Below are 24,707 nucleotides of genomic sequence, written 5' to 3' on the forward strand. Positions count from 1 at the left end.
GTGTGTGCATGCCCCAAATCCCAATGGGACAAACAAATGGAGGAGAAAGAATTGTAATGTCTCAAAACATCATTGAGGAGTTTTCTCTCTCTTTCTCTCTTTCTCCTTTTCCTTCTCCCTCTCTCTCTCTTTCTTCCTTTTACACAGTAGTACATCCATACACTGACAATTTAAATTATATGTGTAAATATATATGTGGACCTTTTATGATTCTGAGCCATTGTGGACCACTTCAAACTTTTTGCCACAATAATTAATCTAGTTATGGACACATTTCTTATAATAACTACATTTTTTGAGAGGTTTTTGCTATAGGAAATATGCACTTACCAAAAAGACAGAGAGAGACAGAGAGGCAGAAAGCAAGAAATCACCCCACAGGGGGGATGGCCACGCCACAATCCCTTCTCCTCCATTCTCCACTCAGGATCTTGGGCATGCACGCACACATGCCCAGTGTTGAGTTTAAGCCACTGGATCCAGGACTCGAACTGTGGTCGACTACATAGGAGTCCAGCCACATAGCCATTACGCTAACTACTGGTCCCAATAAATACAATTTTTTTCAGAACAATTAATGGAAGTTAGTTCAAAAACAACATAACAGTAGCATTTTTAAAAAGCTACACAGCAACAATCTATCTCCACAAGATGCAAACAAGGATGCAAGTACCCCAATTTAAGGCAGTACTGATTACTATGCTATAATTTAACAGAATTCTTGAGGGCCAGCAGTGGTGAGGTGGTGAGGGCGACTGAATCCTACATGGCTGACCACATGGTTCAAGTCCTGGATTCAGCAGCTTGAGAAACATACCAAACACATGTGTGTGCATGCCCAACATTCTGACAGGAGGGAAAAATGGAGGAGAAGGGGTTGTGCCATGACCGTACCCCACGGCGAGTGCTTTCTCACGTTCTCTCTCTCCTGCTCTTTTTCTCTCTCTGGTGAGCACGGGCACTCTCCAGCAAATTAAAAATCCTAGTATTTGATATATGTTACTATAAATAACAATATTAAGGCAAAGATGACATCAAAAGAAATACAAAAATGGAAAACAAATCATAGAGAAGGGGAGAGTCCCCTTCAAAGTTCTGTGTGTGTGTGTGTGTTATTTCTAACATAGCTACCTCAGATGAAATGATCACAGCTCTAGCAATGTCTTTTTGTTTTGGGAAGAGAGATTTTTGTTGTAGGGTGCATGTGCTCACCGGAAAAACAGAGAGACACAGAGAGACAGAAAGCGAGAGAGCACCCCATGGGGGGATAGCCACGCCACAATATCTTCTCTTCCCTTCTCCTCCCGGAATTTTGAAAAGACTCACACATGCACCTGGCCTGAGTTTTAAGCTGCTGTGTCTGGGACTAGAACCGCAGTTGACTATATGGGAGTCCAGAGAAGTAATCGTTTTGTCATCTGCTGGTCCTGCTAACAAAATCTTGATGACAAACTTGTGAGTGCCCTGAACCTGTACTACCTACTAAAGCTGGTCCTTTATTACTTTATTACTTACCCATACCAAATATGAGAGAGAATATGGTTTACTGATTTTTATTTTATTTATTTATTCATGTATTTATTTCTATTGGTCATAGGGCATGTGCACTAGCCAGAAAAATGGAGAAAGACAGAGAGAGGGAAAGTGAGAAATCAGCCCCCGCCCCTGGGGAGAATGATCACACCACAATCCCTTTCATTCTCCTCTGGGGATTTTAGGCATGCATGTATGTGTTCTAGCCTGTTTTTTTTTTTTTGGAGAGATTTTCACTGTAGGGCGTGGGCGCTCGCCAGACAGACAGAGAGAGACATAGAGACAGCAAGCAAGAAATCACCCCCCAGGGGGGATGGTCACACCGCAATCCCTTCTCCATTCTCCTCTCGGGATCTTGGGCACACACGCACACGCGCCCGGCGTGAGTTTTAAGCCACCGGGTCCGGGACATGAACTGCGGTCGACTACGTGGGAGTCCAGCGACATAGCCATTACGCTAGCTGCTGGTTCCCTAGCATAATTTTTAAGCTGCTGGATCTGGGGCTTGATCCTAGATTCTTGGCCATGTGAACATCCAGGACCTTATCCATCTCACCACCTGCTGACCCCATGTGTACTGATGTTTTAAATTACTATATTTTGGTATCTGTCACATGGCCATAGATAATTAATACACTGATGCATATATGCACACACAAAATTTTCAGAAAAGTATTTTATTACTTTGGATCATGGGTTAAAGCAGTACCGATTTCCTTCTGTTTCTCCTTTTGTGTGCTAAGAAAAAAAATGCCAGCTAGAATCTCATTTCTATCTCATTGTGTGCTAAGGGAAATTGTGAATACTAACACTTTGTGGAAGACAAATTACAAATATCAGAGTAAGCATATTGACAATAACAAAATAATGTGTAGAAGCTCCAGGGAGTTAAAAACACTCACCTTACACTAATGAGTTTTTATATTGTTAGATGCAGCTGTTAACAAAAAATAATTTCAGAGCGAAAAGCAACAAAGAATATGTTCATAAAATCTCAATTTAATTTCCATCACCTAAAGTTAATGGTTGGATTAAATTTGAAATTTACATATTCTAATCTTTGAATATGTTTCTATGAAAGTCAAAAAGAAACCAAAAAATGAGAACTTGTCAATTAATAAAGAAGACAGAAACACTGACTTCTGAACTCAGTTATGTATCTAAGCTTTACAGAGAAAAAGTGACACAGATGCAAACATTCATACAACATGTAATTGTTGTCTCATATATAAAATGAAAAGTTATAATAAAACTTTTCACATTCATTGCAAGTTTGAATAAATGTTACTTCCCAACTTTAGTTTCTTTACAAGTATGTCTATCATGCAAGCAAAAAATGAGAGTCCCATCCTTACTAAGCCAGGTAGAATACATTCTCACATCTTGTAACAAAAAAAGCAAAGAGGATATTTTAAATAGAATAGATAATATACAGTTCATTAATTACTTAGTTTTGTAATAAAGATGAAGTTATCAAGCAGGTAAGGCAGACAGAAAAATGATAGGCAAAGAATATTCATGTATTTAACAAAATGTTATTAAACCCAATTCTATGTACCAGAAAACTCAAAATGGAAATGCTATGATAAACCAAGGTAACTTAAATTTTATTCCTAAATATGCACTGTCACAATCTAGTAGAGGTGAAAAGTATTGCAATAAAGTGTTAAGTGCTATATTTAATATATGCATAGACTTAGGCTATAGAAGGAAAGGAACCAAAAAATTTGCCAAATAAACTGAGAGAGATTTCACAGATATATTTAAAATAGCTTTTAAAGTAAGTATTTACAAAGCAGAATGAAAAGAGGGCACCGAGAGATGAAAGGTTACCAAAATTATTTTGAAAACATGACCTTTTTGGGGCTGTGACTAAGCATACTGCACATTTTTCAGAGGAATAAGTTGAAAGCAGTCTTACTGAGAAAAGCCATAAAAACCATACATGGAATTAGTTTTTACCCAATCACGAAATACATGTGTACATCCATGTGCATGTATGTATTGTGAGATTAGGACTAAATGAAGCTATGGCTTAATTCAAAGCATGGTTAAAAATATATTTTTAATCTTAACTTCTATTAGAATTATATAAGGCAGTGCCAACAGGTGGTGTGGTGGTTAAGGGCACTGGTCTCCCCCAAGGCTGACTGGTTTGAATCCCAGACCTGGCAGCTTCCTTTCTAACTTCTTCTCTTTATCTCTCTCTCACTCTGTCCCTCTCTGGTCAAATTAAATATATAAATAAAGAAAGGAAGTTAAATAAAATATTTTTTTAAAAAAAGAATTAAAATTACATAAGGCAATGATTTTTTGTTTGTCGGTTTTTGTTTTAGACATAGGGCACATGTGCACACTGGAGAGAGACAGAGACCATGAGAGAGAAAGTTGATATTACCCACAGGGGGATGGTCACTTCACAATTCACTCTCCATTCTCCTCCTGGGATTCTGGGCATGCACATGTGACTGACATAAGTTTCAAGCTGCCAGGTCTGTTACCTGAACTAACCACGTGAGAGTCCAGCACGTCAGTCATCGCGGCACCTGCTGGCCCAAGGCAATGGTTTTTGAACTTCATGTGCATGAGAATTCATGGAGGTTCTGATCAATCTGGCATTCTGGGCCACAACCATGGAAATTATGATTCAGTAGATCTGGAATGGGACTTGATGATCTGCATTATTAAGTTTCAAGGAACACATTTTGAGAACAACTTATCTGGAATTTAAAAAGCTCAAGTTCTTTTCCAGAAAAATTTGAATCTCAGTACATTGTGATGAACATCGGGTTTGGTACTCACAATATTTCAGAAATGTGTAGTCAGGCTTGAAATCTGCATATTGCAAAAGATTAGTCAGACATAGGTGTGGATAATATAAGCATATGGAACTGAGATGATGAATTTTATATGCTGACTTGACTTGGCCATGAGCTGTCCAGATATTTAGCCACATATTATTCCAAGTTTTTGCCTTAGAATGATTTTGCATGAGTATGATACTCAAATTGGCAGACTGAGTAAAGCAGATTGTCCTCCATAGTGTGGGTGAGCCTCTTCCAATTAGTTGAAAGCCTCGATAAATAAAAATATTTACTCCATGTTAAGAATTCTCCTGCCTCTTGGCTTGCAGATAGGAACCTCAGCCTCCTGGTTCTATAGCAGCCAGCCAGCCTTCGGATTCAAAGTGGGATGCTAAATCTTGGAATTTTGGATTTTTCTATTTCCATAATCACACAAACCAATTTCTTATAATAACCTTCTTTCCATGCTCTCTGCCTCTCTATCTCTCTATGAATATATCAATTTAACTATACACACACAGAGACATACAGACACACCACACACACACACACACACATACACACCAAACCTATTGTTTCTTCATTTCTTTTTCTTCTTTTTAGTTTTGCTATAGGGTATACACACTTGCCAGAGAGAGAGAGAAGAAACATGACAAATCAAAGCCCAGGGGAGATGACCACACTGCAATCCCTTTTCCTCCACTCTCCTCTCAGGGTTTTGGGAATGTACACACATACACCCAGCACAGTTCTGAGGCCATTAGGTCCAGGACTCAACCACGAAGCTGGTCATATGGGATCCAGTGCCTTAACTCCCCTGTCTCCTACTGGCCCCAAAACACAACCTATTGTTTCTACTTCTCCAGAGAATCTTAAGGCACTAATGCAGGTACATTTTGAATTAACGGAATATGCTAACTAATCTTTACCCATTCTTTACCTCAAGAATGAATCCATACATGATTCTCTCTGACACAATCACTGATTCTCTTAAATTGGCATGGTTTTGTGTTTCTCTAGTCCCTAAAAAATTCCTGTTGCTACAGTAATTTCTTTTTTAATATTTTTTTTATTTCAATACATTTTTTTATTTTATACATTCAATCACATATGTCATTTGGCTTATAAAGTGAAAATTCCAACATGTATACATTTTTCACCAATTCAGTTGAGGATATTATACACATTATCTTCAACAGATTATAACCTATTTCTTTGTCCCATGAATGCTTTGCCTTTCTATTTTTCTTCTCAATATCCTTCCTCGGACTCTCCTTCACCCACCCTCTTCACACACTTTATCTGGTATTTATAAACATTTTCTGTGTGTCTATAGTTTCTCTAGTCATTCAGTTTAATCTATAGAGTGAGGATAGTCAGTATATATTGAGTGGAGACATACAATGTCTCTCCTTCATAACCTGGCTTATTTCACTCAGCAGTAAATCTTCCATATTTATCCCTGTCAAAAGCCAGGGTCTTGGTTTTTTGTTTGTTTGTTTGCTTGTTTTTTATGGCTGAGTAGTATTCCATAGAGTATATGTGCCACACTTTTTCAATCCATTCATCTGTTCATGGGCATTTGGGTTGATTCCATGTTTTAGCAATTGTGAATAATGCCACAATGAACATTGATGTGCAAGCACTTTTCCAACTAAGGAGTCTTCTGTCCTTTGAGTAGATACCAAGGAGTGGGATTGCTGGATCATATGGTAGTTCCATTTGTAGATCTTTAAGGAATCTTCATACTATTCTCCATAGTGGCTGGACCAATTTACATCCCCACCAGCAGTGTAAGAGAGTTCCCCTTTCAACACACCCCTGCCAGCACTTATCATTTTTTTGTTTTTGCTTTCATCTTTGTCATTCTGACTGGGGTTTGGTGGTATCTCATTGTGGTTTTGATCTGTATCTACCTTACAATGAGGGATGTTGAGCATTTTTAATATGTCTTTTGGCTATTCATATGTCTTCTTTAGAGAGTTTTTTTTCAACTAATTCTCCTATCTTTTAATAGGGTTGGTCATCTTTCTTCAGGACAGCTGCTTGAGTTCCCTGTGTATTCTGGTTATCAGTCCCTTATCTGAATAATAGTTTACAAGAATATTTTCCCATCCTGAGGGCTGTCAATTCACATTGATTACTGTGTACTTGGCAATGCAAAAACTTCTTAATCTGATGTAATCCCCTTGTCTATTTTTGGAATAATTGACAGTGCTTTGGAGTTCTTATTTAAGAAGTCTTTGCCTATCCCAATGTGTTTTGGAGTTTCCTCAGTGTTTTCCAGCAGTAATTTTATAGTTTGAGGTCTTAGGTTGAGATTTTTGATCCACTTTGAGTTGATTTTTGTCAATGGTGAGAAGTAGGGGTTCAAATTCATCTTTCTGCAGATGGATATTTAGTTTTTCCAGCACCATTTGCTAAAGAGCTTTTCCTTTTTCCACTGGATTGACTGGTACCCTTGTCAAAACTCAGTTGGCTGTACATTTTAAGGGTTTATATCTGGATTTTCCATTCTGTTTCATTGGTCTATATGCCTCTTTTTGTACTAGTAACATGTTCTTTTGACTACTGCCATTTTGTAATGTATTTTGAGGTTAGGTCGTGAGATGCCTCCTACTCTCCTTTTTTTTGCACAGTATTGCTTGGGTGATATAGAGCCTTTTATGATTCCAGACAAATTTGATTTTTTTTTCTAATTCTGTAAGAAGATCTCTGGTAATTTGATTGAGATTGCATTAAATTCACTAATTTATTTGGGTAAAATTGAGATTTCCACTGTCATTGTCACTCTCTGGTGAGTGTATGCACCCTAAAGCAAAAACTGCTTAAATTAAACACAAAAAAAAAAAAAAGATTATACAGCACTACCAGGGATGCAAGGGAGCTTCAACATAAGCAAAACCATAAATGGTTTTGTAATATATCATCTTATAATGTAATAAATGTTATATATCATATTAATAGAAAGGATGATGAAACCATATGATCATATCAATAGATGCAGAAAAAAATGATAAAATACTACATTCCCTTCATGATTAGGATTCTCAGCAAAATTAGCATAGAAGGGACTTTTCTCTACACGTTAAAAGCCATACATGAAAAGTCCATAGTTGATGTCTTACCAAATGGGGAAAAGTTGAAAGCTTTTCTGCTAAAAACTGTAACAAGACAAGGATGCCCACTTTCTCCACTCCTTTACAATATAGTACTGGAAGTCCTCGCCAATGCAATCAGAAAACAGAATAAAATAAAAAGCATTCAAATAGGAAAAGAAGAGATGATATTATCTCTATTTGCAGATGATATGATTGTATACATAGAAGACCCAATGGTATCCATGAAAAAATTTCTGGAAGTAATAAAGGAATACTTTAAAGTTGCAGGATACAAAATAAACATACAGAAATCTATAGTATTTCTACATACAAACAGCAGGCAGACTGAGATAGATCTGAAAAAGAAGTATTCCATTCAAGACTTTTCTGACAACCTAGGAATAAATCTAATCAAAGAAGTCAAAGACCTCCACAAAGACCTCCACTATTAGAAGCTGAATAAAGAAATTGAAAATGACAAAAAAAGGGGAAGGACATCCCATGTTCCTGGATTGGAAGAAGTAATATAATCAAAATAGCAATACTACTCAAATTAATCTACATATTTAATGCAATCACAATCAAAGTGCCCGAGACATTCTTTACAGATCTAGAAAAGACAATCATACCGTTTGTCTGGAATCATAAAAGACCTCATATTGCTAAAGCAATCCTGCATAAGAAGAGCGGAGTTGGCGGCATCTCACTCCCTGACTCAAAAATATAATACACATCTGTGATAAACAAAACAGCATGGTATTGGCACAGAATCAGATAGGAGTAATGACAGAACAGAATAAAGACCCCAGAAATAAACTTCCAAACATACAGCCAACTGATTTGTGACAAAGGGTATCAGCTACAGTAATTTTCAACTATGCAATTGTCTCTTGAACTTTTTTCTGCATTAAACTAAAAATTTTTTTTGAGAGGTTTTTGCTATAGGGCGCGTGCGCTCGCCAGACAGACAGAGAGAGACATAGAGACAGAAAGCGAGAAATCACCCCCCGGGGGGATGGTCACGCCGCAATCCCTTCTCCTCCATTCTCCTCTCGCGATCTTGGGCACGCACGCACACGCGCCCGGCGTGAGTTTTAAGCCACTGGGTCCGGGACACGAACCATGGTTGACTACGTGGGAGTCCAGCGACATAGCCATTACGCTAACTGCTGGTTCCCTAAACTAAAATTTTTCACAGGCAATAAAATATCCTCAGTAGCCCAACTGCCTAAAATCTCACACTGCCTAGCAAAATTTTTTATTAACATACTGTGTGTGAATTTATGAAAACATATTTTAGAATGGAGCTAATTAAGTACACTGTAGCTAATTAAGTACACTGTAGCAAAGGGCTGATAGGGTAGCTAAGAAAATGGAACAAAAAATGATTATCATTGTTAAATATCACAAACAAATCAGGAAAAGAGACGAAAAGTACTGATTAGTTTTGGATACTAGGTCACTGGTGACCATATTGTAGACTCTAAAGAGCAAAAGGAATAAAAAATACATTAACTAGGAAGTACATAAAAGGAAAACCCAGGCATAGCATGTAAGTTTGAAAGTTTATTATCTGGTATGAACAAGTTTTTCTGTCTCAGCCTATTTTCTGTTGTTATAAGAGAATACTCAAGACTGGGTAATTTATACACAATAGAAGATTATTTGGTTTATGGTTCTGGAGGCTAGGAAATCCAAGAGCATAGCCACAGCATCTGGCGCTATCCCATTGCAGAGGCAGTACAAAGGAGCACAGCAGATGGAGAAAGAAGGGGGCTGAGGTTTTCCCCTTATCAGGAGGCCTCTTTGATGATAATTAACCCACTTCCAAGATAGTAGCACTATTTCTTTCATGAAGACAGAACCCTCTTGATGTAATTCCTTTTTAAAGGCACCACCTCTCAATACTATTATAATAACTATTAAATTTCAACATGGATTTTGAAGGCTACATTAAAATACAGTATTAAAATACTATATATAGTAAATATAAATAAATAAAATAAAAATATTTCCTCCCATGGAAAGCAGATTTCTGAAAATGGCAGCATAAAATTCCTCCTTCTTGGCTATTCATTAAAATAGTATTCTAGGTACTATGGTTAAAGAATATAGGGGATCTAATTAAAGCTCCAAGTCAGTTAATTGCTCTTAAATACAAAAAGCATTTGGGCAAACCTGACCTAACCTGGTGAATCCACTGAAATCTACAAACCTTTTTCAGTTGATGGCAGGAGTACATATGTGTGTGTGTGTGTGTGTGTGTACACACATATACATATGTGTATATATATATATATATATATATGATTCAAAGCATGAGCAGGATCCATGTTTGTTTCCAGAAGGCAACAGTGATGTGAAAAAAAAAAAAAAAGCATCATAATCTAGGAAAAGAGAGCTGTCTCAGCAAGAAGACGGGGTTTCACGCTCACATCCTCAAGATAATGGATCCTACCAACAAGAAGAATGAATTTGAAATCCAATTCTTCCCCACAGCCAACAGTTAGAACCCAACTAAGATGACTTATGACATTAGCCTCATAGAGAACCCAATTGAACCCACCTGGAACTCTGTCCAGCTGAAATCATATGGTTGTCTGCTATCTGACATAGAGTAATACAAAGTATAAAAAGGTATATTATGGATCATATAGAAGGGAGATAGCATCCCCATAATTGGAATGTTTCACACATATTTATGTACAAATTAAACCAAGACCTGTGATAGGTGATGAGAATATGATTCTCCCTAGTTCCCTGATCATAGACAACTTGTTAACTCTACCTGATGCATAATGTCATCTTTATAATCATGAAAATAAAATGACCTCATAATATGAATTTTAAAAATGAATAATAACATAAATCTCAATCATCTATGATACCTAACCAAGTCTGAACTCAGCATAAGCTTCCCTAGAACACCATAATGAAATGAGCATCGATCCAGGAACCAAAATACACAGATTCATACATTATATGAGCCTCGGTTTCCTTATCTATGAAAAGAAAATACTATCTGTCATTTCCAGCTCACAGAAATTTCTGTTACAACAACATGTCTGTAAAAGCATACTGTGTGAATGCAAGATACCAGCAGCAGTATGACAGTCCAGACATATGTGATCTGCCTTTAACATGTGACAGCACAGCTGGACCAAGGGATGGGCAGAAGTCAGAGTTAAACACTATGTAATTAACTGCTGCCTTGCATCTGAGCCCTATCTGTATGTGGACTTGTTCTTCAACTGTAACACCCTCCTCCATTCTCACACTGAGCCCTTGACATAAGGTCGTCCACCTAAAGAAAAGGGCATTTTTTTCTTTGCCCTTATTCACTCTTAAATTCATCTTTTTTTTTTTTTTTTTTTTTTTACCTAGAAAGGACACTTTTTATTAGCACAAATCCCTAAGTAGGCTAAAAAAGTACCTACAAATTAATTACTAAATGTAATTCCTTAGAAAAGTTGGCTATTTAGGAACTGTGACATTAAGGTTTAAAATAAAAACTGAAAAAGCATCAACTATATTTCTGAAAGAGAATCTGTTAGAAAGTGCTTTGATAACATGGTTGATGTTGAGGCTGTAAAGATTGTCAAAATTAAGAAGGAGCCAAATCCTAATACAGATACATACATTCATCCAGACATCCATAAAGACAAGAGGTTATGTAGAAGGGGATCTCAGCACCTGTATCTGATAACAAAAATTATCACAAAAAAACTCTGCCAGATATACTGCCTTCCACAGATTCCAGTGCAACCTTATACAAAAAAATACCTCCATGAGTACATGTGCCAAGAAACTACCTGTTCAACTCTGGATCAATGCCACCCTCGTTATTGATCTTCGTAGTCAGGGATAATTGGTTAAGGGCAATTTATGTAACCTTCCTCATTTTACATTCAAAAATACTTTCCTTTCTCTACCTCCCAAAATACACACATGGTTGCCATGGCACGTGAGGTTCACATGCGATATTTCTGCTTATTCTCAGGTAAACTCACTATCTTTGGGGAATCTCTTTTTGCTGCTACTTAGGTTTGACAAGATTAAGGCTTCTAAGCAATTGTATGTGAGAGGGCTCCCAACAATTTTAGCAGGTACTTAGTCCAAGCAACCAGTACATAAATGTTCTCTTTTGTAAACATAGTTTCCCAATAGGGCTATAAAATCTGAACTAGTGATCATAGTTTCTGTACACCTGTTTATAACTGGGGCTAAATTATATTTTAGTAATAATCATGGTGGTGGTTTGCTAGACTTTTTTATTACTAGGTATAAAATTTAAGAAGTTACAATTTACTATACTATTTTACTTAGTAGTTATGTACTAATTCAATCTTAAAGAAAGCACTAGCAAGCAGTGAAATATTTTTTACCTAGTGAGCATATAATTAAGATGTTACTTTAATAAAAACTGACATTTCCTTTGGAAATAATTACAAATAATGTAGCTTTCATATATACTCAACTCATGTATATTCATCATTTGTTTCTCCTCGATGTAAATATTTTTGGGCAGAGGTGGTGAATGAGAACTAATTTAAAATATGGTTATGATGAAAATACCTCTAAAGAATTTGTTCAATGTCCTCCTTACTTTTTATCCAATATATTCATCTCTTCATTGTTTCATCTTTAACTGATTTTTCATGATTCCTTATTACCTAAAACCTCTTATGTGTATTAGATGACTGAAGACACAGAATTACACGCCTTCTCTGGGTGTTTTGAAAATGAAGATTAACTAGAATGGTCACAAAAGAGCCCACTCACGGATTCTTTGTACCACCCATTTAAAAGTAATTATCTGTTGGTTCTAATGTGTATAATGATTATCTTTAACTGTACTAAAATACAGTGTATTCATTCTAGGAAAATTCTTTTTGCATGCTGTAAGTTAATTGAATGTATAAAGAAATAAAATTTTTAAAAATGTGATAAAAAGTAATGGGTGAATGCTTATTTACAAAGATAATACTATTTTGAAGAATAATCTAAATGGAAGACACTTGAACTGAGTTAACAGGTGCAAAAATCATGATGAAATCTGGGCAGTATAGAGAAGACTAGAGCAGCCTACCAATTGGTTTGTAACAAAGGGAAATATGTAAGGGCGTATACCGTAAGGAGCTATCACCTCAGGCCCACTGGCATGGCTGTGACTAAAAAGATAAAGAGAGATGCTATTCACAATGTTTAGAACTGTGAATTCCACTGCTGATGGGCATGTAAAATGGTACAGCAGGTTAGCAAATGGCTGGACATAAAATTACCATATAATCCAGGAATTCCACAATTAGATGCAGACAGACCAAGAGAAATGAAAATGTGTGCACACAAATAATTTCACATAAATGCTGGTATCAATATTATTCATATGAAGAAAAGAAAAATGGAAACCACACACATGCCTGTCATGTGACAAATGGATAAATAAAAAGTAATATAGCAGGGCCAGCAGGTAGCTTAGTGGTTAAGGCACTGAACTCTCACATGACTGACTGCAGTTCAAGTCCCACAACTGGTGGCTTGCTTTCTCAATTTCTCTCACTCTCTCTCTCTCTCATGGGGACATGTGCCCAATAGCAAATTGAAAAAAAAATTAAATTAAATAATCCTAAAAAAAGTAATATATCTATGAGGCAGAATGTTTTCTTGGCAATGAAAAGAAATTAAATACTGATGACATCTATTAAAGCATTATGAATAAACTTTAAAAAATTATATGAAGTAAAATAATATGGTTACAAAGGATCTTATATTGTAAAATTATTTTATATAAAAGAACTACAATAGGAAAAATAATAGAAATAGAAAGTAGATTTATGGATTCCTGCATTGGGATAGAGGAGACAGACAAGGCAGGGGGTGATAACTATGGGCTACAGGATCCCTGGAGTAATAAAAATGTTATCAAATTTATTATGGTAATGGGGGCACAGATCTTTGAATATACTAAAAGTCTTTTAATTATACACTTTAAAAGAGTGAATTGTATACTGTTTGAATTATATCTCAGTAACTGTTTAAATATTTTTAATGTCAAACACTCTTGGAGGACAAAAAGCATAGTTTCATTTTATATAGCACTATTTTTGTGTGTGCATTATTTCTAATCTTGAATAAATGTGTGGTTTTCTCATGAATCTATTGAATCTTCCTTAAGTGTATATATAATTTCTTCATAAAACTCTAAATTGGGGATAATTGGTACCTTTAGTTTATTTCCCAATATGTAAAGGAAGGCTTTATTGTTATGACAGTGTATCCATTTTCTTAGAGTTTTAATCTAATTTCATTTAAGCACAATCATATCCACCTTTTTGAACTCAGATACAATTATTGATATTTATGCTTGGTTTTCTGAACTTAAGTATTTCCCACAAAGCTATATCCTGGATGGGAATGGAGCAAGACTCATCTTCAACTTTACATCATATATATGACTTGAAGATGGCTTACACCAGCTATTGAAATTCTGAGAGTAATTTTTCCACTATAAATTGTGTTAAGTGTTCATTGATGCTTAGTCAGGGATGTTATACTGATAAAATTATCTAAGCATAAGTATATATTTTCATTTCTTGTTCCTCTGAACTACTTCGACTGAGGTACCCTTCTAATTCTTGATGAGTTAAGTAAGCTGTAAGCATGTGAAAAAGCAAAACTTACAATCAGGAAGAAACCAAACACTCATTACTTGAGTCAGGACTAAAAGAGCTTTAATGTCAGTTTTCCACTACTATCCTGGTATTAAAGTAAGGAAAAAGGAGTAAGATTGATTCACAGTATCTGATAATGACTGATTGCATCTAAACACTGTGCTTTCTGCTAGATTCTGACATCAAAAGTAAAAATGGTGGGAATTCAAGTTTCAAGGAGATCTCAACATAAGTCTTTATGTACAAGTTATGTCTCTTCCTATGATACATACAGAAAATAATTTACCATTTTCTGAAGCAGCAACTGTGATGTTATACCATGGGGTTTCTTCTCTGTCAAGAACCTTTGTTGTCTTAATGGTTCCAGTGTTGGCATCAATGTTGAAAAATCTGTCATCTTCAGCATTGTAGTTGATAAAGTATCTAGAAAAAAAAAAAAACGCTTTTTTAATTTCATACACAATGAGAAAGTACAACTCAACCAAGGTAGTTATTCAATCAAATATACTTCAATGAATATACACATTTAAATTCTATACTTGACTCAAGATTTGCATGACAATTTTGTATTTATGTATAACTTGCATCAATTATTTTTAACCTGTCAGTCTGTAATTATTGCTCAGTGAAATTACTTATTCAAAAAAATAGTTTAAAAATCCTTCCTAAATTCCATGAATAAAATCATATAATAGAAACTCATCGACTTAAAAGAGAGAGAAAAAAAAATGTTATGACAGTGTATCCATTTTCTTAGAGTTTTAATCTAATTTCATTTAAGCACAATCATATCCACCTTTTTGAACTCAGATACAATTATTGATATTTATGCTTGGTTTTCTGAACTTAAGTATTTCCCACAAAGCTATATCCTGGATGGGAATGGAGCAAGACTCATCTTCAACTTTACATCATATATATGACTTGAAGATGGCTTACACCAGCTATTGAAATTCTGAGAGTAATTTTTCCACTATAAATTGTGTTAAGTGTTCATTGATGCTTAGTCAGGGATGTTATACTGATAAAATTATCTAAGCATAAGTATATATTTTCATTTCTTGTTCCTCTGAACTACTTCGACTGAGGTACCCTTCTAATTCTTGATGAGTTAAGTAAGCTGTAAGCATGTGAAAAAGCAAAACTTACAATCAGGAAGAAACCAAACACTCATTACTTGAGTCAGGACTAAAAGAGCTTTAATGTCAGTTTTCCACTACTATCCTGGTATTAAAGTAAGGAAAAAGGAGTAAGATTGATTCACAGTATCTGATAATGACTGATTGCATCTAAACACTGTGCTTTCTGCTAGATTCTGACATCAAAAGTAAAAATGGTGGGAATTCAAGTTTCAAGGAGATCTCAACATAAGTCTTTATGTACAAGTTATGTCTCTTCCTATGATACATACAGAAAATAATTTACCATTTTCTGAAGCAGCAACTGTGATGTTATACCATGGGGTTTCTTCTCTGTCAAGAACCTTTGTTGTCTTAATGGTTCCAGTGTTGGCATCAATGTTGAAAAATCTGTCATCTTCAGCATTGTAGTTGATAAAGTATCTAGAAAAAAAAAAAACGCTTTTTTAATTTCATACCACAATGAGAAAGTACAACTCAACCAAGGTAGTTATTCAATCAAATATACTTCAATGAATATACACATTTAAATTCTATACTTGACTCAAGATTTGCATGACAATTTTGTATTTATGTATAACTTGCATCAATTATTTTTAACCTGTCAGTCTGTAATTATTGCTCAGTGAAATTACTTATTCAAAAAAATAGTTTAAAAATCCTTCCTAAATTCCATGAATAAAATCATATAATAGAAACTCATCGACTTAAAAGAGAGAGAAAAAAAAAGATGAAAACAGAAATGAAATGAAACCAAAAATGCTGTAAATACACTAAAAAAAATTAGGATTATAGATCATTTTATTGAAAAAAAAAAAATTAGGATTATAGATCATTTTATTGAGTTGTCAGGAAAGTCATGACACATTTTTAAATAGAAAGACACATCACGACTTTTCTGATGACCTAGTAATTTGGGGTTCTGTTATAGCTGAGATTAGAAGATAAATATAAAATGAAAAGCAAAACATATTTATTACCATTGTATCTCCCTCATTTTCCTTGACTAAATCCTTGTTTTGTCAAGGGATGAGAACAAACACAATCGAGGTGGCTGTGTGATGGGCCACAGTCTCTCTCTCAGCTCCCGTGGTTGTACAGGGTTTTCTCAACTGGGTTTGGCCTCCAGCTTCCTTTGGCAACAAAATGACTTTAAAGTGATGGTGTCATGTCTTGGGCCTTTGGTTTTTTTTTTTTCTTTGAGACGTTTTTTCCCTTATAGGGCACGTGCGCTCGCCAGACAGAGAGAGACATAGAGACAGAAAGCAAGAAATCACCCCCCACCCCCAGGGGAGATGGTCATGCCGCAATCCCTTCTCCTCCATTCTCCTCTCGGGAGTGCCCGGCCTGAGTTTTAAGCCGACCAGGTCCAGGATGCTAACCGAAGTCGACTACGTGGGAGTCCAGTGACATAGCCATTACGCTAACTGCTGGTTCCCTTGGGCCTTTGTTTCATGAATTTTACAGGTTTATCTCATGCTCTACTATTGTCACTTGTCCCAGCAGGAGTAACAAAAAGTTCTCAGTTAAGACTCCCCATACTAAAGCAGAGCTGCTTAGTAAATGTATTAATGCACAATCGTGCATACTAATGAGAAACAGGTAGAAAGCAAAGGCCAGTCTAGTTCAGCTGATCCTAGGTATCACACACACACTCACGCACGAACGCACGCATACACTATAGTTATTTATGGTTTTCTTATCCCTGAGTTCTTGGATTGTACATAACTCAGTAATAGCTAGCAAACATGCATATGAATAACTAGCCTAGTAAGCAGCCCTCATGTGTTCTAGTAATGTTTGAGGCTCTTTCTAGAATTATTTAAGGACAGAAATGTTCTCTTCTCTCTTAAAACCACTAATACTTTTTCCTTAAGCTAGATAATATTTCTTCTAAACTTGGAAGAAAAAAGAATGAACTGATGGCTCAATCTCTGGGGCACAGCAGTTACACAAGTCCCCTGCAAAGCTAGAAGCCAAACGACGGGTTCAAATTTCTGAGTTGGCGACTGATGCAGATGGCCAGGAGTTAGACCCAGCAGGCTTGGCAGCACACGGATTTTACCTTTCTCTAAAATCAATGGAAAAACTTTTTTTTTTTCTTCAATATCTGCTACAGGGTACGTGCACTCATTGGAGAGAAGGCGAGAGAAGGAAATTGAGAACTCAATCCCTCCAGAGGGGATGGCCATACCATAATCCCTTCTTTATTCTCCTCTTGGGGCTTTGGGCCCCCATGCACATGTTCTCAGCATGTTTTACAAGCTGCTGGGTCCAGTCACGTGGGATTCAGTAGTCTCAACTACAATGCTACTGGTTGGCACAAGAAAATACTTTAAATAATGGAAAAAACAAATGTATTTATGTTTTGGAAAATTGCAGTAGCTACTTTGAATCTTGGATTGTAGAAAATTTTAAAAAAATGAAAAAATGATGTTATCTTGGACAAAAGTAGAAAAATATAAGGTAATGGGAAAGAGCATGCAAAATACTGCTATATATTTGATATAGCCTATAGAACTTTGTGTTGGAGTGGCATTAGTAAATGGAAGAAGTCATACTGGCTCAATTTGTTTGTGAATATGTATGTGTGGTCTATGAAATAGTTGATAGACTCATTTTTTGAGATGGAAAGAAGAGTTAGAAACAGTTTGAGAGAAAAGAATGACTTTGACATCGGATGCTTCAGATGTCAGTTATGAAAACATGTGGATAAAAAGCAGAAATTAAACATAGGTATGGAGTTCAAGGCCACTGTCCAAACAGGCTATATAAATTGATAAATACTAGCATAAGTTTAAAATAATGGGAATAGTATGATATAGAAGTGAATCATGTAAGATAAGAGAAAACAGAAGGTTGAGCACTGAAGCACCCAACTTTTAGAGTATAGTAGCCCACTATGTGTCTAAAAGGTGACAACAGGAGAGGGTGACAACTGGGAGAGTGGTAGCATGGAAGCCAAAAAGAAAGAGACTCTCAAGGAAGGAGTGGACCATGGCAGTGCCTTCTGCTATGAGGCTGAGTGAGGTTAGGAAGCATTGATGTGATTTAGGGAGATGGACATTATTCGTTATTTTGGCAAAAGTAATTTTAATAAAATGCAAAAGATTGCAGTTCTATTATAGTCAATTCGACAGTATATGGAATAAGGATATATAAATCTCAGTAGTCAGGACAATTTATTGGTACCTTTTCCTGAGTGAAGATCAGAAAAAAGAAGCCTTTATGTCATCAGGGAGATGGGTTTGACATTTTTATTTTTCTGATATAAGTAATATAAAGCACTATCTTTGCTGACGGGAATAATTCTTTTGAGAGAGGAGACTACTTCTCTATGGCAAAACTCATAAGAAGGAAAAAAGATTGGATTGAAGAGAACGAATGGAGGAAATGTCTATCTTAGCATGAGGAACATATGAAAAGTTGGGTAAAAATAGAAAATAGGTAGATCTATTTGAGGATTTTTGAGGAATCTCCATATTGTTCTACATAGTGGCTGGACAAATTTACATTCCCATCAGCAGTGTAGGAGAGTTCCCCTTTCACCACACCCCTGCCAGCACTTAGCTTTTTTATTTATTTTTTTTAATCTCAGTCATTCTGGCTGGGGTTAGGTGGTATCTTACTGTGCTTTGATCTGCATTTCCCTTACAATGAGGGATGTTGAACATTTTTTCATATGCTTTTTGGCTATTCATATATCATTCTTAATGGTTTTTTTTTTCAACTCATTCTCCCATCTTTTAATTAGGTTGATCATCTTGAGTTCACTGTGTATTCTGGTTATCAGTCCCTTATCTGACACATAGTTCACAAAAATATTTTCCCATTCTGAGGACTGTCGATTCACACTAATTACTGTGTCTTTTGCCATGCAGAAACTTCTTAATCTGATGTAATCCCACTTGTCTATTTTTGGGGCTATTGGCATATGTGATTGAATGTATAAAAGAAATTGAAATAAAAATATACACATATATAGGATAGGCAATTGTGGCAATGGAAACTACAAAAGTTGTCATACTTTTTAAACCGGAGTGTAAGTATAATTGCAATATAACTCCGTGCTTGTCACAGGCAGGATGTATTAACAAGTAAGCAGAACACATTGCTAAGGTGTAAAATCTTCAAATGGCTTGTAGATACACATGCACAAACACAGCAAAAGTTACTATTGGTGGAGACCAGCAACTGGCATAACAGTTACATAGCTGGACTCCCACAAGGCTGACCAGAGTTTGAATCCTGGACCCAGAGGCTTGAAACTCTACACTGGACATAATGAGCATGGATGCCCAAGATCCTGAGAGGAGAATGGAAGAGAAAGGATTGTGGAGTGGCCATCCCCCAAGATGCATGATCTCTCATCTTCTATCTCTGGTGAGTGCATGTACCCTATAGCAAAAATCTCTCATTAAAAAAAAAAGAAAAATAGATACTAATGGTTCTGAAACTCCGAGTATCCCAAGAAATACAGGCACCATTAGTTAAAAAATACCAGAAAAGAGAATGTATCACTTGTAACTACATGATCAAAAGAAAGATATGTCCCTTGTACATTGTTTTAATAATAACTATAAATTAATTGAAGAAAGTTCAGCAAGAAAAAAACTATCTTGGGAACTAGCAGTTAGCGGAATGGCTGTCACTGGACTCCCACGTAGTCGACCGCGGTTCGCGTCCCAGACCCGGTGGCTTAAAACTCACGCCAGGCGCGGGTGCATACGTGCCCAAGATCCGAGGGGAGAATGGAGGAGAAGGGATTGCGGCATGGCCATCCCCCCTGGGGGGTGATTTCTCGCTTTCTGTCTCTCTGTCTCTCTCTGTCTGTCTGGCGAGTGCATGCGCCCTATAGCGAAAACCTCTCCAAAAAAAAAAGAAAAAAACTATCTAAACAAGAAAAGTTACAGAAACCAATCAAGTCCTCTCAGGAACACTAAATCCAGACACTGCAGCCATGGTACAGAGAAACTGCTTTGCTTTCTTTGACTTGAGTTCTTACAAGGAAAAGACCTTCTGATAATAACCCTTCCCAGAGACCTGATGCTGAGGGTGAGATTGATCTGCCTAGGGTATGTGATAAGTCTGGTTACAGAAGAAAAATAATATATTTTAAAATGTAATCAACTGGCATTCTGACTATGTCATCACCTAAAATTAGTTGTCATTATCCTGTATTTAAAACAACAACAACAACAAAATATACATTTTTGGTTACTCTAAAAAAAAAAAAAAAAACTGGTTTCTGTAACTGAAAGTTGGGAGACTTAAAATTAGAACATGTTCAGCCTCAAAGTTTCCTGCAGCTACTTTCAGGAAAGTTCAGGTCACTTCCCAGACTTTTGGCTAAGAGGGACTGTAGGAAAGCTCAGATTACATTGCTAACAATACACCCCTAAAATACAGCAGAATATGCCTCATAGGAAACACTTGATTACTTCAAAACCGTCATTCAAGAGAACATGCTGCTCTCTTCTCTTTGTAAGCTAAATACAGAATCTAAAACGGTGCAATCTTGCGTCAGAGCAGTCTCCGCTCTTTTAACGGTGTACTTTCTTTTTTTTTTAAGAGATTTTTCCTATAGTACATATGTGCTATCCAGAGAGACGAGAGAGAGAGACAGAAAGCAAGAAATCACTCCCAGGGGGATAGCCACTCCACAGTCCCTTGTCCTACATTCTCACCTTGGGATTTTGGGCACACACGTATATGCACTTGGCATGAGTTTGAACCCAGGGCTCGAACCATGGTTGACTGTGCGGAAGTCTAATAAAGTAACCATTATGCATTCTGCTAGTCCCCACACTAGTATTTGTAACTTCAGGTGTTACTGTTAGTGGTTTGATATTTTCAGAGAAAATACTCTTATTATTTAGAGTTAGAAAAATAAAATCTATGTTTAAATAGTAAGAAAATGGTAGTTAGAATGCTAGGATTGCATCCTCAGATTCCTGTTACTTGCTTCTTAGTTTTCTACATGATCTAGATTTCTTGACAAATTAACAGTTTAAGGGCTAGGTATTGGGGGATGTTTGAGTCTAAGGAATCTTAATCATGAAATTGCAATTGACTTGTGACTCAAGTAGAACTAAATAGATCTGCTTAACTACCCTTGGATTTCTGGCCAGTCACAGAAATAAAAATCAGACAAAGGGAAAACAGAAATGTGAGAGAAAAGAAACTGTTTGAAACTATTTTGAGGATCAAATATGAAATCATCCAACACTAATTATTAACATTAAAAAGTGATATGGGTCTCTAAAACAGTTTGTCAAATAAATAATTTTAAAATAGATGAAAATATTCTCATTAGGATAATTGTCAATAAAATCTATCTGTTTCTGAGCTGGCTCTTTAGTGCAATAGGTTAGCGCTGTGCACTGGGACTTGGATGCCATATGGTCAACCGGATGGAATCTCAGCTCCAGCTGCTTGGAAAACATACCAATGCAGGTATGTGCCTGCCCCAAATCCTGACAGGATGGGGAAATGAAGGAAAGGGATTGCACTTATATTGCACTTAAGAGGTAGCATCTTCCCTTAGAATAAAATATTCTCAAATACTTAAAAGGCATTGACTGAACCATAGCACATAATTAAGACAGTGAGAGAATACACATATTCTCTTTATGGAAAGGTAGAAGGGATGGATCTAGAGGCTGGGTAGAGAAAGTTAAATTCTGTGCTTTTTTGAAGAGACAAATGCACAGATGGGGAAAAAAAGGCAAGAGCATTTGGATCATAAAAGCACATTCGTATGTTCTTGTTTTTTTTTTTTTTTTTTTTAAATTATATGAAGAGGTAAAAAAGAAATAATTATGAGGAAGGGAAAGCTTACCCATAAGCAAATTTCCCAGTTTAAGACCTGGGAGATTGTCACTAACATCTTCCAGTTTGCTGAAAAACACTTTAATTCTTTCTTGTGTGTAAATAAGTTGCAGATACCTGGCCACTTGTAATGTAAAGATCAATTCTAGGGGATTTATTTTTCTAACAGGTTAGCATACACCTACGTGAAAACTGTTTTTTCTTTTTCTTTTTTTTTGGGGGGAGGTTTTTGCTATAGGGCGCATGCGCTCGCCAAACAGACAGAGAGAGACATAGAGACAGAAAGCGAGAAATCACCCCCCCAGGGAGGATGGTCACGCCGCAATCCCTTCTCCTCCATTCTCCTCTCGGGATCTTGAGCACGCACGCTCACATACCCGGCATGAGTTTTAAGCCACCGGGTCCAGGACACGAACCGCAGTCGACTACATGGGAGTCCAGCAACATAGCCATTACGCTAACTGCTGGTTTCCGTGAAAACTGTTTTGAGTAGTAAGGAAATCAGCACAGGTTTAGAAGCCAAGCAAACCTACTAATCACAGCTCTACCATCTACTAGCTCTGTGATCATAAGAAATTTACAATGTCTGGACTGCATTCATAAGCGAAATGCAGATAACATCTATACTGTTATTTTATTGCAAGGATTAACTGAAGTAATATATGAAAGGATTATGCATTTGAGTAGTAAATGCCAGGCCTCAAAACATAACACCTATCATTTTTTTAAATGTTTCCTCGGAAAGTTTTCTTTCTTTCTTTCCCAGAAACCTTGAATTTATTTTGATGAGAAAGTTCATAAATAGTGCTGTTTTTGTTCTGTCTAGTTCTGTGCTAGAAACATAGTGGGATCCAAATGAAAGTTACTCCTGAATGACCAAGAGTCTCCACGTGAATTGTATAAACTACATCCTGTTTCTGAAAAATTCTTTCAAAATTTAATTTTTATTTTCCTCTTCAGTGTATCCAAATTTCATTTGTATGGATTATAAGTCTAACACTCTTTTTCTTTTATATATAGTAACATAAATGTATTGCTTTGCCTCTTAATGAATAAATCAGCCAAGCAATCAACAAATACAATAACCTATTAATACTTAATGTGAGATTAACTGAGACATTTTATACTAGTCTTTCATTGCCTTTGTAAACATTTTGGTAGAGATAATTGTGGCAATATACCATCATGTCTTATTTATCCAGATTATTTTTTCTTTTTTTTTTAATCTCTGGTATATATATTTATATACATGTGTGTGTGTGTATATATATATATATATATATATATATACATTCCAATATCCCCTTTTATATGAAACACTAATATTGTGTTTAAAATTGCTTACATTAATTCAGAAAGTAACATTTTTTTATAATTGCTTATCTTATCTCATTAAAAAATACTTAGATAGGGGCCAGCAGTTAGCTGGGTGGTTAATGGTGGTTAAGTTTCTGGACTCCCATATGGCCAACTGCAGTTCAAATCCTGGACCTGATGGCTTGTTTTCTCCCTTTCTCTCTCTCTCTGCCTGTGTCCCTCTCTGGTGAGCAAATGTGTCCTATAGCAAATTTTAAAATAATAATAAAAATAAATAAAATATATTTGTATTTCTTATAATATTTAATAGAAGTCTGATTTTTAAAAATAATTTTGTAATGTAATAAAATTATCAATAGTAAGTCCTATTTTGTAGATGTCAGATAGGATCTTGAGGGAAAGCAAAGATATGAGCCAGACAATGGCACACCAGTTAAAAAAAGAAGAAGAAAGAAGAAGAAGAAGAGAAGAAGAGGAGGAAGAAAGGAGGAGGAGGAGGAGGAGGAGGAAGAAAAGTGATGGTCTGCAATGCTGACCCCCATGAGAGGGTTCCAGGTTTGCATCTGGAAATCTCCCTGACTATCCTGCATTTATGTGTGCCCATGATCTAGAGTTGTCTGAAGCTGGAGTGGATTGTGGCATGGACATCCTTTTGTGAGTATTGTCTTTCTTCCTCTTTCTCTGAAGAAATAAATACTTTAAAAAAAAAATAAGCTACCTTGTAGCATATCTAGTTAATGCATTAGCTAAATCTACAGGCATAGGTGGATAAAAGGATTAAAATAAAGAAGAAAATGTTGTTAACTATTAAAGGTTATTCTAATATGATGCTTGTAACACACTCCTGCAATCCTGTCCCCAGTATACAGTCACTATATCCTGCGTATCCTGTGAAATAGGCATAAAGATCATGTTCACGCTCTATGCTATGTCTGAAGTGGCATGATGACTGATCAATACAAGAGGTATTAGTCATTTCCTAGGGAGATATGAAAGAAAGCATAATAAAGTGCCAGCTCAGATTTGCCCAGTACTTCTTAAGAGCCATCTAATTGAATAAGTCTCCTAGGAAAACTAATTTCACACTGGCAGATAAATGAGCCTATTCATACCACACCCAGTACAAGAGGTCTCCTCACAGAGCTGCCATTATAACAAATAAATATGGGTTATAATTTTATTTCAACAACTGCTCCCTGTTTGCTCATGCAACATATGCTCCATTTCATATTTCTAGTAAATATGTTCAAAGCAATAAGGAAAGTGAAAATAAAGTGCATCATACGAAATAAGATGAAAGTTCATTATTGA

The 24,707-nt window shown here is 36.1% G+C and overlaps 1 protein-coding gene across 1 annotated transcript in view; it reads right to left on the bottom strand.

Annotated features, from left to right (window-relative positions):
• The window catches only part of LOC102499626 (cadherin-18-like), a 526,097-nt gene that overhangs the window by 57,356 nt on the left and 444,034 nt on the right, over window positions 1–24,707 (bottom strand). The window contains 1 exon segment of the mRNA XM_006169537.1: window positions 15,535–15,671. Within this exon segment, the coding sequence (XP_006169599.1) occupies window positions 15,535–15,671 (137 nt within the window).

The sequence above is a fragment of the Tupaia chinensis genome, unplaced genomic scaffold (assembly GCF_000334495.1).
Source record: "Tupaia chinensis unplaced genomic scaffold, TupChi_1.0 Scaffold147218_1, whole genome shotgun sequence".
In the NCBI taxonomy this organism is placed as follows: Eukaryota; Metazoa; Chordata; class Mammalia; order Scandentia; family Tupaiidae; genus Tupaia; species Tupaia belangeri.